This window comes from Talpa occidentalis, unplaced genomic scaffold (genome assembly GCF_014898055.3).
Source record: "Talpa occidentalis isolate TD23 unplaced genomic scaffold, MPIMG_talOcc4v2.1 talOcc4.14, whole genome shotgun sequence".
In the NCBI taxonomy this organism is placed as follows: Eukaryota; Metazoa; Chordata; class Mammalia; order Eulipotyphla; family Talpidae; genus Talpa; species Talpa occidentalis.
In genome coordinates this window covers 26,954,573-26,967,333 of record NW_023601433.1, presented here as the reverse complement: position 1 = coordinate 26,967,333, position 12,761 = coordinate 26,954,573, and the positions used below count along the sequence as shown (strand labels likewise).

Here is a 12,761-nt window from a genome sequence, read left to right as displayed (position 1 = left end):
GGGATCAGCTATTACAAAGGAAATCTGAAAAGGCCCTTGAAGAGAAACCTGCATTTAAAGGGACAACAAACCAGCAAACAGTTTCCTGTTTTCCCTTTTGTATTCCATCGTCTAAATTCGAAATAACACAGCTGGTCTGGAGCATCTGATTCCTTCTTCTTCCTAGTTAAATCTCAGAGGTAAACATTCATGGGACATCATCCACTTCAGGATAAACCACAGCAACGAAGGCCCCAGAAACCCAGTCCCTTGCTGCCCCCTGGTGGCCACTGAGGGTGCATCCCAAATCCCGTGGATGCAGCAGAATTTTAGCAGGAAATCCCTGCCCTGTCCTCTCTCAGCTCCTGCTCTTCCCTCACATTTGTAAGAGAAATCTGCCTCCTAGTGGCCTCCACGTAGTTCTCCCTTTTCCTTCAGCTTTTTGAAACAACTAAACAAAATGTGGAAAAGAAAACCAATTATATGATTGCTGCTATTAGCCCATCTTGAAAATAAGAACATGGGAATTATCTACAGAAACCACACAGTATACCAGAAACTAGTAAACTAAACAAAGCTATAATGTTTGCAAAGTATTGTAAAAATCAAACTACTGTGTCATAAAATTGCCAGAGTAATAGAGACATATAATATTGTTTTCAAGGTTCAAATCATCATACCTAAGAAGACAACTTCAAGCTATGAAGATAAAACTGATAGACAAAATGAGAGATGGAAAAATCTACAAATACATGATAAAATTTCATCATTATGATGGAGGAAAGGAGATACAGGTCAAGAAACTCATACAAGGAGGTAAGGGTAGAAGGGATTAGCGTAATCCATTAACCCAGTTACAGAAACCAAGACTCTTACTCATCAACACCCAGATCAGGAGGTGCAACACCCAGAAACTATCAGACTGCCATAGAGGCACAAACAATCCACCCACAAATATTAGCCCCTCCCTAAGAGTGATAAAAACCTAACGCAGCCCTCATAACGGGGCAGCACTCTGTCTGCTCACCTGTGACTATGCAGGTGCTTCCTTTCACCAACTCTCTCCCTCTGCAGGGCAGCAGCCTTCCTGCCTGCCCATGACCTGTACCATGCTGGGACTTCTCCTCACTGACCTCCCTCAGTGGAGGCCACTGTCCTCAAGGCTGCCCGCCTGCAACCACACAGGCCTCTCTCAGCAAACCTGTCCCTTTCGGGGCAGTTCTCTCTGCCCGCTTGTATTTGTGCAATTGTTTTTTATTCTTCCGTCCCTTTCCCTAATAAACCTGCTCTTTAAATATAACTAATGTCTCTGTCTCATGGAGAAACTCTCCTGAAGAAACTCACCGCGTGCTGCTGAAAGGGAAGCTCTGGTGAAACCTTTCCCAGAGTGAACCCAAGGACCCCGCACTAACTCCAAAAAAACTCTACCAGGGGCCTTCCCGGTGGCGCAGCGGTTGAGCATTGAGCTGTGAAGCTGCTTGGGCCTCTGCAGCGCCAGTTCGGTCCCCGGCTGGCAAGGGTCCCACATGGTGCACAGACCTCTCCTGCCGTGCCCGCTGCTCCCCTCAGCAGTGTACTTCGTTAGTCTGTTCTGCTCCCCGCTCTGGCTCTGGTGAATTCTCTCACCCTCCTGTACTTCTGATTGTATCCAGTGCTTGTATAAATAAATAAATAAATCTTTAAAAACAAAAACAAAAAACGCCATCAATTACACTCAGTCACTGAAGCACAATTATACAAAAATTAATATGAAATGAAAGTACTCAGCACCACCATGATCCAAGCTATCTTAAGTGACATTGATAGAAAATGCCATTAAAAATCATAGCAAAATGCATGCTTTCATGGTTTCACAAGAATAATCATCAAATTGAGATGTATCTTGAATAATAACATGAATTCCATTTTTTGTAACCATGATAATCTTACGAAATTAAGCTGGCAGTCAATGGAAAAAATACCTGAAAATTTTCCCTACTCCTGGTGTTTTTAGTTGAATTGTATCTCAAAAAATAGGCATAATTCTAAATCCCAATTAGGAAATGAGACCTTATTTGGAAAAAGTTTCTTTGCAGTGAAATCAAATCAAGATGATGTAAGACTTCATTAGGGTGGACCTTAATCCACCATGACCAGTGTCCTAAAAGAAGAAAAGAAGAAACACAACCAATCAGGAAAGAGATACCACAGGAGTCCAAAGAAGAGATTGAACAGTGACAGCTATAAGTTAAGAAATTTGTAAGACTTGCCAGAAATCACCTGATTAAGAAGAAGCAAGGATTCTTCCCCCTTTTTAATAGAGGGAGCATAACACTGCAGATAGGTTGATATTTGACTTGTACCTGCAGAATTGGGAGACGATACATTGCTATTACTGTAAGGACAGTTGTGCATTTGACATGAAAGTTCTAAGACACTAATGCAACTTAGGAATTAAATGAGGTACATTTAAATATATCATTATTAAATGGGATGGCCAAGGGACTTCAGAAATTGTTTTTAGTGGGAGGAAGCAAAAACACAACATATTAAAATTTATTGGATTCCATAAATTCAGTGCTGAAATTGATAGCATTGAAAGTTCCATAACAAATTTATAGCATTGACGATTCCATAGCAACAAGGTAGGAAGCTAATGACAATGATAAGCACAAAGCAAACAGAAGGAAGAAAATCCTACAAATAAAAATAAGAGCACTCATCAATGAAACTGAAACCAGAAACAAGTAGTCAGTAAAAACTAAAACTGCTTTTCAACATATCAATAAAATTGTGAAAACCCTAGTCAGATTGACAATGAGAAAAAGGGGGAGAAACAAATTATCATCTAGGAAATGAAGGGCAGGACATTTCCTCTGTTCCATAAACATTAAGATGCTAAATATATCCCCCCCTTTTTTTCCACTCCAGGAAGATTATAAAACTCTCAGTATCATCCAATTCAGGTTGACCCATGCTTTTTGAAATTGAATATGTCTACCCACTGAACCCTAAGAATAAAACTCCAAAATGGAAGAAAAATTAAAAATATACAAAACTTTTCAGGGGAAAATCTGCCAAATTCTCACCAACTTATAACATCTGGTCTATTTGAGATCATTCTGAGAAATGGTTGGCGTGTCGGTCATGTATCCAGCAAGGGTGTAAGCCATGAAAATAATGTTTATTGTTCAATGTCCAATCCTAACTGAATGGATGGCATTTGAAGATTTTGGCTACTATTACTTAAAATAATGACTGATGAATCAATTGATGAGAAACTAAATAAACATGTGATTATAGAGTTAGGGTCAAAATATATATCCAAGCCTGTGAATTGCATTTTGCACATAAATATTACAGACATTGTTGTGATGTTTTCTGTGATTTCTCAGAAATAAAAAAAAAAAGATGAATGGTCCCCCACAAATCATTTTCTCCCTCATATCTATTGCTATCCAATCTGACTCCATTTCAATGACAGTTCCAACCATATTAATGCCCAAGTGAAAATGGGCATTATCTTTATTCTTTCTCTGTCTCCCACAGCTAGTCCAATGCATAAGCAGTCAACTCAATCATGAAACCATCTCTTCCTTCTCTGTTGGGTACAAGGGCATGTGTTCTTGGGGCAACAGTCCTGAGCCACACCACCACCACCCCAAATGATCTGAGACAGCAACAGTTGCTCAGTCATGAGGCATAGAAAAAGGATTTCTCCCCACTGTGTCCATCAAGCTGGAACATTGCACTCAGCACAGGCTTGCAGCTTCTTGATAGTGTTGCAATTGTTGGCACTTCCTGATACCTCCAAGATGCTGTTAGGAATGCCTCAACTTTGTCCTCCCCTCCTCTGTGCTCAAGATTGTATAAATAAATGCACTGCACTAGGATTGAAGTTTCTGTCTGCTTTGCCACAGCCCACCTGGTCCCAGCTTTCACTAATGCATCTGCCTGTCCTTAACCTCCTACTGTCCGCTCTCAGATTCTGAATGACTAGGCTGGTCTGCGGCACTACTCCACAGCTTCTATCAGTGCAAGACCCTTGATGTTGTCCCCAGACAAGAAGCACACCACCTAACCACTCAATGTGCATCTGTTTCTTTCAAACAGCTTGTTCACCAAAAAATATTCAGAGAGTTTTTAAAGCATCAAATACCGATGGAACATCCTCAAATAAATTCTCTTTACATTTAAGGAACTAATTTTCATTCATCTAATCTCCTTATCTGGACTTTTCAGTCATCATGTGATCTGTCTGTGGCCCACAATCCCCACTCTACTTCCTCACTGCCCAGGTAGAGCATTCCCAAGTCACTCTGTTCCTTAAATCATCCATATGTTCTCTACCACAGTGCCTTTGCACATGCGCTCGATGAAATTCTGGTTTTCCTCCATTGTATGTATGGTCTGTTGATACTCAGTATATACCCTAATATTGCACGCAGCAATGTTTGCTTGTTAAGGGAATCAAAGGGCAAGCTCAGGTTGGAAAGCTGAGCTATGGCATTTGTCCCAAAGACTCCAAACAACATTCAGTGATGTTAAAGAGTAATTTTCACATTGGTTTTATAACAGGGTGGTCCCCAAAAAAGGGGAGTCCCGGGATCCCTAGCCCATGCAAGGGATGATGGAGCTAAACTGGGAGAAGAAGAAGCTGGAGAACAGACTGAAGAAGGAAGGAAAAAGGATAGAGAATCAGAAGGAGACCTGGAGGAGGCACATGGCACAGAGAGGCACGTGAAGAAGCTGCACTTGCTTCATGGACCTGGACTGGTTGAAACAGATGTGGGTGACAGTTCCATGTGGAGGTTAAAAATAGCAGTGTTTATCTTGATTTTGATTTTGCTTTTTTGCTCCCAGACTTGTCTGGCTGTTTCTGACCCTTTTCTATGGATTCCGCTGGGAGATGCTTTAGACTTGTGGCAGGCTTTTGGTCTTGCATGGTCCAACCTTGTTTGGCAGAACTTTTACCCACAAGGGAATAGATAACTTCAGGTGGTTGATTTGGAAACTATCTTTGTCTTTTCTGTATTTCACACTAAGTGTATTAAAGTTCCTTTTCATCAAAGATTTTTGTATGTTTTATTTATCTGTAGATGTCGGGACCTATTTAGACCAGGCAGATTTGGGTTTCTGCAGTGCCCTCTCCCTGTCCTGTAACAGATAGGGTAACAAGGCAGGACCACCCTGATTCAGTTTCTGAAAGGAGTACAGTAAAATCAAAATAAGCTTTCATGCAGTTTCTCCCTGAGTCTTCTCCCACCCCACCTGTAAATGTCATATTTGTGTTATTTCTCTCTCTCTCTCTCTCTCTCTCTCAATCTTCACTCCATCCTTCATTTTCTCTACCAACACCCCTCACTCCACTCACCCCACTTTAGAGCAGAGGAGGGGAACAGAGTCTGATCTTCCCCCAAGTATCCCTTCCTGGAAAAAGATTCCTGATGCCAAGAAGACAGAGGAGTTACCCTCCCTGCATCTCAATGACAAGGAGAGGAGGGGATCCCAATCTAGCAGAGAAAAGCTAATCCCTCCATTCCCAGGGACAGAAGACAGGGATGGGACCTCTCAATCTCCCCTTAGGGTGGGCCCCCACAATCTGTTCTAGTCTCTGCTTTGGCCTGAGATGAGCCTGGGGTGCTTATATACATGCAGAGAAGACACTGAGTGGAGACAATGGGCTTGACAGCTTTCCCCATTGGAGTGACTAAGGAGAAAAGCTCTTAGAACCTACTGCAAGCCAAGCATCTTGATGGTAGCCTGCAGACATTGCAGTCCCCCAACCAGGCTTACACGTCAGTGTCATCATTCAGTCAGTTGCAATATGTTGCCTTGGCCTAAGTGTCTGAAGAAAACAGCCCTCACAGAGCTCCCTAGATGATGAGTAAACACACCATTGGAGTGCAGCTTCTTGAACACAGAAGAGCATGAGGGTGTAGGATGTGATTTCAGTACAGAGTCAGGAGAGGAAAGCGAGTATGGCAAAACCATGGCTGGTCACATAATATCACATAAATGCTCTTTGGGTTCAGATAAGCATCAGCTAACCAAGTGGTACAAGAGGGTGGACACTGAAAGGTAGGACTTACTTCTGTTTCTTGCTGTTCCCTCAGCAACATTTGCAGGGCTTTTCACAAGAGCTTTCAACTATGGATTAAAAATCTGTTTTTAATAGACTGTGTAGGACCACCCCATGGTGACCCTTCAAAATATGGCCTTCAATTTGAGAACCAGGTGTAATTTGTTTCTAACCAACAAATATGGCAAAGGTGAGCAAACCTCTCCCCCATGATTAGGTGACATTAAATGGCCCAGGTGACAGGGTGGTTTCCTAAGATGACATTATGTGATATGAGACTCCCTCTCAGCACAGGAGCAGAAAGGACAGTAGAAACCACAGTGACTCACTGCGAGTACATAGCCCAGTGCTGAGAGAAAATCTCAGGCTGTGGCCCCAGTGTCCCGTGAATGTGGAGTGCTATGGGTAAATGCTCTGGCTGTCCCAGGACAGTGTTCATCAGTCTTTATCTCAAGCAAGTCCAGAGGTGGTCAAAGAGGTCCTGCTGCATACCTGGACCCTGGGACTTGAGCTGGGACTCCTGAGGGCACAGAACTGACAACACCATCAGAAAATCACATCCCACATTCTTGTGCTGACATTGTGGGACCAGGAGGTAGGATTATAAATCTTGTGTGGCTGTTGCTCCCAGTGCAGACAATGTGACATCTGTCTCATGTCTCAGGTGACACATGTAGATACTTTGTAAAGGTCCCACTGATGGCCGTACAGTCAAGCAGCCTTATGTAAAATGTACAGGGACAACCAGACAGAAGCCCCTTGGTCACCTGGTTAATTTACATATAGACATCCACCCTACAAGCAGGGGCAGCTGCTGCCAGCCTCACAAAAACAAGGGGCAGGGCCCAAGTTGTTATTCTGTGTCCAGGAGCCGCGGCCCATCCCCATGTGCTATGATGCGGCTATTGATGAGCCACTGATGTGTGACACTGACCAGCTGGGGGACACAGTGAGAAGGTAATGGCAGTTGACTTGGGAAATTAAGAAGGTGACTAGTAAAAGATTTGAAAAAATAATTAATGTTAAATTATGAGGAGATTGACTCCTCATCAGGAAATGGCTCCCACCAGATCCTTGTTTCCTGAGTTAGGAAATCCCATCATCTGCCATCTGCAAGCTAGGGAGCCTGGACAGAGGGCGTTTTCATTAATTTCCAGTCCAAGTTCCTGAGAATCAGGGGACATGTGATGTGAATTTCAGCACTGGGCAAGAATGAGGTGAAATGATCCAGCTACTGCAGTGAGACAAGGAGAAACAATGAATTTCTCCTTCCCCTGCCTTGTCTAAGTCAGACCCTCCCAGGCCGGATGCCATCCATGCAGTTGACTTTACTGAGTCCACTGGTACAAACGCGAGTCTCGGGCAGGACACTGGCACAGACGCAGAACAATCATGGTGAGTCCGGACACTGCAGGCCCACTCTAGCTGACATCACAGTGACCATTCCTCCTGAGGCACTGGGGATGGTTCCGGGCCAGATCACATTATGTTCAGATATAAAACTGGGAAAGTTCTGGTGGAATGGAAAGAGTTGGTCATGGCCTGGTGCCTCTGGGGCTGAAACCTACCTTCATTCAGATGTTTGACTCTTCTTGGTCAAACTGCATGTCTACATGTGAACGTGTCATTATGATAAATTGTAACAGGTGCTCCAGCAAGAAGTGGAATTGGCTCATGATGAGTAACAAAAATGTTGGGGACTCCTGAGGAAGGGGGGCATGTCCACCAGCTATCTCATCCCTTGGAGAAAAAGGGATCCTTTTGGGAAACAGCCCTTCCTAGTGGGAAAGGAATACAGGATGGAAAGGGAAGATTCCACACACCGCAGATGCAACTAAAATTCTTTCCTGTTCAGTATCTCTGGATATGGGGTCACCTTGAGGGATATTAACATAAAATGTCCATGTAGTTAATCCTCAGATCTCAGCAACAATTTCACCTTCCTCAGCATCTCTTCTCTTAGCAGCAATGTGCAGAAGAGTAAGCACCAAGAAAGGCCGCACTGACTCAGCAGGGCAGACTTGAGTGAAGGAGACATTGTTCTGGACAACTGAGTCCAGGCTGGGCTGCACAGGCACAGGAGACTAGAACATGTAAAGTGAGGATATACTTGAAAACTGAGGAAAATGGCCCCAACTTGTCTCCCTGTCCGTTCTAGTGTAGTTGAGTTGGGAAAGTTACATATTCTGTAACTTGGACACAGAGAACAAGAAAAGCTCTTTTACTGCAAAGCAATAGAACAGAGGATGTTTTGCTTTGGGGTGTTAGGGGAGAATGATGGACCTGCTTTGGGAACCATGTTCTCAAGACATTTGTGTGATGTCCCCTCTGCACAGGCTCTGAAGTATCTTCAGGGAGCCTGTGAGCAAGGGAAGATTCTGGCCTCACTTCCCCCGAACTTGCACACTGTGGAAGTGCCAGGCTTCTAAATGAGGGACAGTGATGATCAGTCTCTTCCTCAGGTGGAGCCACTGAGGGTCAGGGATGATCATTACCAGAGAAGTGATCAGGGATCCCTGGGGGAAGAGTCCCGACAGCAGAGATAAGGAGACTGGGCTCAACCCAGGCCCCGATACACCACTGGTGTGATACCCCATGTCACTTCCAACAAGGGAAATGGTCACTGAGTGTTCCAGAGCATGGACACTGCCCAAGGGATTCCAACAGGAGCGACTGGGACCGGGAAGCTGGAAAGAGGGAAACAAACTCAGGGATGCTCAGTTCTGGGACCAGTTGATCCTGGGGTGGAAGAGAAATTGTCAGCACTCATGCCCTGGGTCACTTCCTGGGGGCCTCGCTTGTCCCCTGAGTGAAGAGGGAGTGGAGAGAGGAGCACAGATCATGATGGATATAACCCAGGAGATGGGCCTGACTTCCCCAAACTTTCCTATCACCTACCCCTGTCTCAGAGGGGAGGGCCTTCACACAAATTGCTTCCTGTACCTGTTTCTGCTCATCCCACTCTAACTTGTTCCTATACGCTAGTTCTTCTGCATCCGAGAATGGCAGAGCTCAACTGACATGCTGTCCCTCTGAGCTGTACTACTGAGTCAGGACAGACTGAGCCTGTGGCAGTGTTAAAGCCCCTGGGGCTGTCCCTGTCCTTCCACCACAGACTCATGGCGGCTCCTGACTGAGGATCTGGGACTATTCCTTGTTCTGAGGAGTGTGGAAAAGACAGGGTTCAAGGCTGTCTAAGGAGCTCCAATCACTCGTTTTCCGATGATGAAACCCAAAGGTGGCTACTTTTCATTTCTCTTCAGCTTTCCCTCATTCTTCTCAAAAGCCTCTGTGTCCTAAGCAGGAGCAGTGACAGACACTGTCCAGAGACTGAGACCTGGTTCATTTATCATAAAGAAAGAACCGTTGGGGTACAGAAGAATTGTGACCCTATTTCTGAATAATGCAAGGGTGCTCTGAGAGAAGCAGCTCCAAAACTGAATCAGGCCCATTGACAAAACCAATAATGTCCCCAAATCTAGGCCTTTGCTTCCCCCAGTAACCAGGGGGTATAACACAATCACCAGGGAAGACAGACTAGTGGAGTTGAAATCTGTTTTATTCTTTCTTCTTTCATCACTTTTTGCTTTCCAGTTCCTGTTTCCATCGAATCCCTTTTCCCTTTATCTTTTCCTGATTGAAATGTGTCCTGCCATACTGGGGGTTTCGATACAACTTCATGATCATTCTACCTGTCCCAGTAGGTGTTTCTTCCCGAGTGTGTGGCCCTGAGGGTTTCTCAAGTCAGTAATGAAGAAACAATGGATGGGAAATAAAATGAAGTTGGAATGTTCCATTAAAAAAAATAAATAAATAAAGTTATGAAGAGGAGACCTAGGAAGATTGAATCCTTAAATGGTAAAAGAATATATACTGCCAAATAAGAGGGAGCTCGCTCAGATTTAAATGACCCAATGGGGAGCAGGAGGTGAACTCCAGGTTTGGAGGATGTAGAGGGAGGGGCTGGAGTGAGGGGGGCTGTCCTAACTACACCAGCCCTAGGAACCCTCATTTCAAGTCTGTCTGTCACATGGGACATTTGATGTGCTGATGCACCCAACAAGTTATACTGCAGTATATTCCTGTTATAATTATATGTAATATACCAATGAATGGGAAATAGAGAAAAACACAAATTTTTAGCAAGAATGAAACATGGTAAGTGTTAGCTGCTTTTGGCCTGAAGAAGTCCAATCCTGGCCCTCCCTGGTGGCTCAGGGGTTAAAGTCTCAGTGCTGTCAAGCTATTGCCAGCCACTCCCATACTAACCCACAGCACAGCAGACCTCTGCTTGTCTCCCCCTCTACTCACTTCATCAGTGTATTTCAGTAGATCCACCTGTTATGCTCCCTATACTTTCTCTAGCGAATCCTCTCAACCGCCCACCCCCGCACCTCTGGCCTACACTCCAGTCCTTGTATGCATAAATTAATAAAAATATTTTAAAAATTAAAAAAGGAAGTCCCATCTCAACCCACAGATGTTCCACCCTGAAGTGTCATATGTTAATCTCGCTGCCAATACGGGACCTGCACCTCCCTGTGCCAAGCTGAAGGCTCCACAGTCAACAGGAACAAAGACTGTGGAGGATCCCACTCACTCATGCTCTAGCTATAATTTTCTTCCCACTGCTCACTGTTAAGAACCATACTAGTCACCTTTAAGAAAAACTGGAACCTTTTCAAGGCAGAGACACATGAGAGGATTTGCACTCTCCAAGCTCTCTGAAAAATAAAGATACTTGGACAGATTCCCAGACATTCTAGAACAGTCATGTGTAGTTACAGAAACAGGGTTGCAGAAAATGATATTCTTTGTCTACAAAAACTCACATCCTGTTGTCACAAAAGACCGACAGCAGCACCACACTAACACGTGGCTGGGACAAGGGACATGTTCCAGAGTCTCCAGCAGCAGAGAACCGACTCCACGGAGGAGAACAGCCTGAGCTCTATGCCATGAACTCCTGTCACTAAAGAAATGGAAAGTGGAGGACATTCTAGGATCAATCATAAATGTAGAGAAAAAAAATCATTGCACCCTGAAAATAAGACAGCATCATTGTGGATTGCACTAAGGAGAAGAGAGGAGCTAAGAGTGAACTGAATTGTCAAGGCCACGTGCATGAAGCCCCATCTGCACAGGGTGGGGGAAGCCTCTTCTGTGCAACAGGGACGCTGGGAGCACAGGGCAGGTTCTTGTCTCACTTCCCCGTGAACTTACACCACTGTGGTAAGTATAACCACTCCTGAATGAGCTACAGTAATACTCAGCCTCATCCTCAGGCTTGAGACCAGAGATGGTCAAAGTGGCCGTGTTGCCTGACTTGGAGCCAGAGAAGCGATCAGGGATCCCTGAGGGCCGGTAACTGACAACATAAATCAGGAGCTTGGGTGTCTTGCCAGGGAGCTGCTGGTACCAGGATACATCGTTATACTGCCCAATGTCATTGCTGGTCCCAGCACAGGAGATGGTGACTGACTGTCCCAGAGCCCCAGACACTGAGGAAGGCTGAGTCAGAGCAGACTGGGCCCAGGAACCTGAAAAGAGGAAAAACATACACAAGTGAGTTCAGCCTGAGCCCAGGTGAGCTGAGCAGAGATAAGGGTCAGCTGTGATGTGTTCAGTGTCCCTTCCCTGGAGGTCTCACCTGTGGCCTGAGTGAGGAGGGTGAGGAGAAGCACAGTCCAGGCCATGGTGGAGACAAGCCAAGGTCTCTGTCTTCTGATGCCCCAACCTGGGCCTGGCTCCCCCAGATGTCTCTTATCCCCAGCCCTGCCTAAGAGGAGGAAGAGGGTCTCTATGCAAATCTGCTTCCTGCTTCTTAGATTCAAGGGTCAGGTCACAGATGAGATCATTTGAACTTTCTTGCCTTTTCTTCCATTTCGCTTCCACAGGCAAGATAAACCAACCTCCCCAAACCTGAACAAGACGTCACAACACCTTTGTGATACTCTCTCTCCCTCTCTCTTAAAATTTCTAAGACTATTGTTTAATTTGCTCTTTTTTTTTTATTCCCTGGGATTAAATCTGATGCAAATTTCAAAAAAAAAGTACAATTATAAGGTTTGGTTCATGTGGAATGTAAACAGCATGCAACACCATTTCTCCTCTGAATGCAGCTAAAAGCATAGAGCATGCAGGGAGCAGTTATTTGAGTCCCTTGTAAAGGGAATCATAGAAAGTTCTAGGGAGAGAGACCTGCATTTGAAGTTATAGCCAACCAGCAATTAGTTTCACCCTTTTCTTGTTGCATTCCATGGTCTGAGCTCAAAATAACTCAGCAGATTTGGGACATCTGAGACTGCTTCTTCCTAGGAAAAGCTCAGAGGTAAAGAGTTCCTGTGACTTCATGCAGTTCTGGATAAATCACAGCAATGAAGGTTCGTCCACACAGGCCCTTGCTGCCCGATGGTGGCCGCAGATGGTGCAGCCCAAGACCCATGGATGCAGAGCCTGGGAGCTGGAAATTCCTGCCCTGTCCTCTCAGCTCCTGGCCCTTCCCTGCAGTTGTAACAGACTCTACTTGCTAGAGCGCTCCAAGTCATTCTCTCTTTTCCACTAGCTTTTGAAACAAACAAGTAAACAAAAAGTACAAAGGAAAGTTTGTTTTCTGCAATTAGCCCACCTGAAAAAGAAGCACACAGGAAATATCTATGGAAAGGGCAAAGTATACTAGAAAACTGGTAAAAAAAAAAAAGTTATAATGTAAACAATCATA

The 12,761-nt window shown here is 44.7% G+C and overlaps 1 gene segment (V, D, J or C); it reads right to left on the bottom strand.

Moving 5' to 3' along the window:
* Positions 1-8,424: 8,424 nt before the first annotated feature.
* Positions 8,425-11,736, bottom strand: LOC119244052 (immunoglobulin lambda variable 2-18-like). The segment is given in 3 exon segments: positions 8,425-8,556; positions 11,264-11,580; positions 11,691-11,736. Coding segments are annotated over 3 exon segments (495 nt in total).
* Between the last annotated feature and the right edge of the window lie 1,025 nt (positions 11,737-12,761).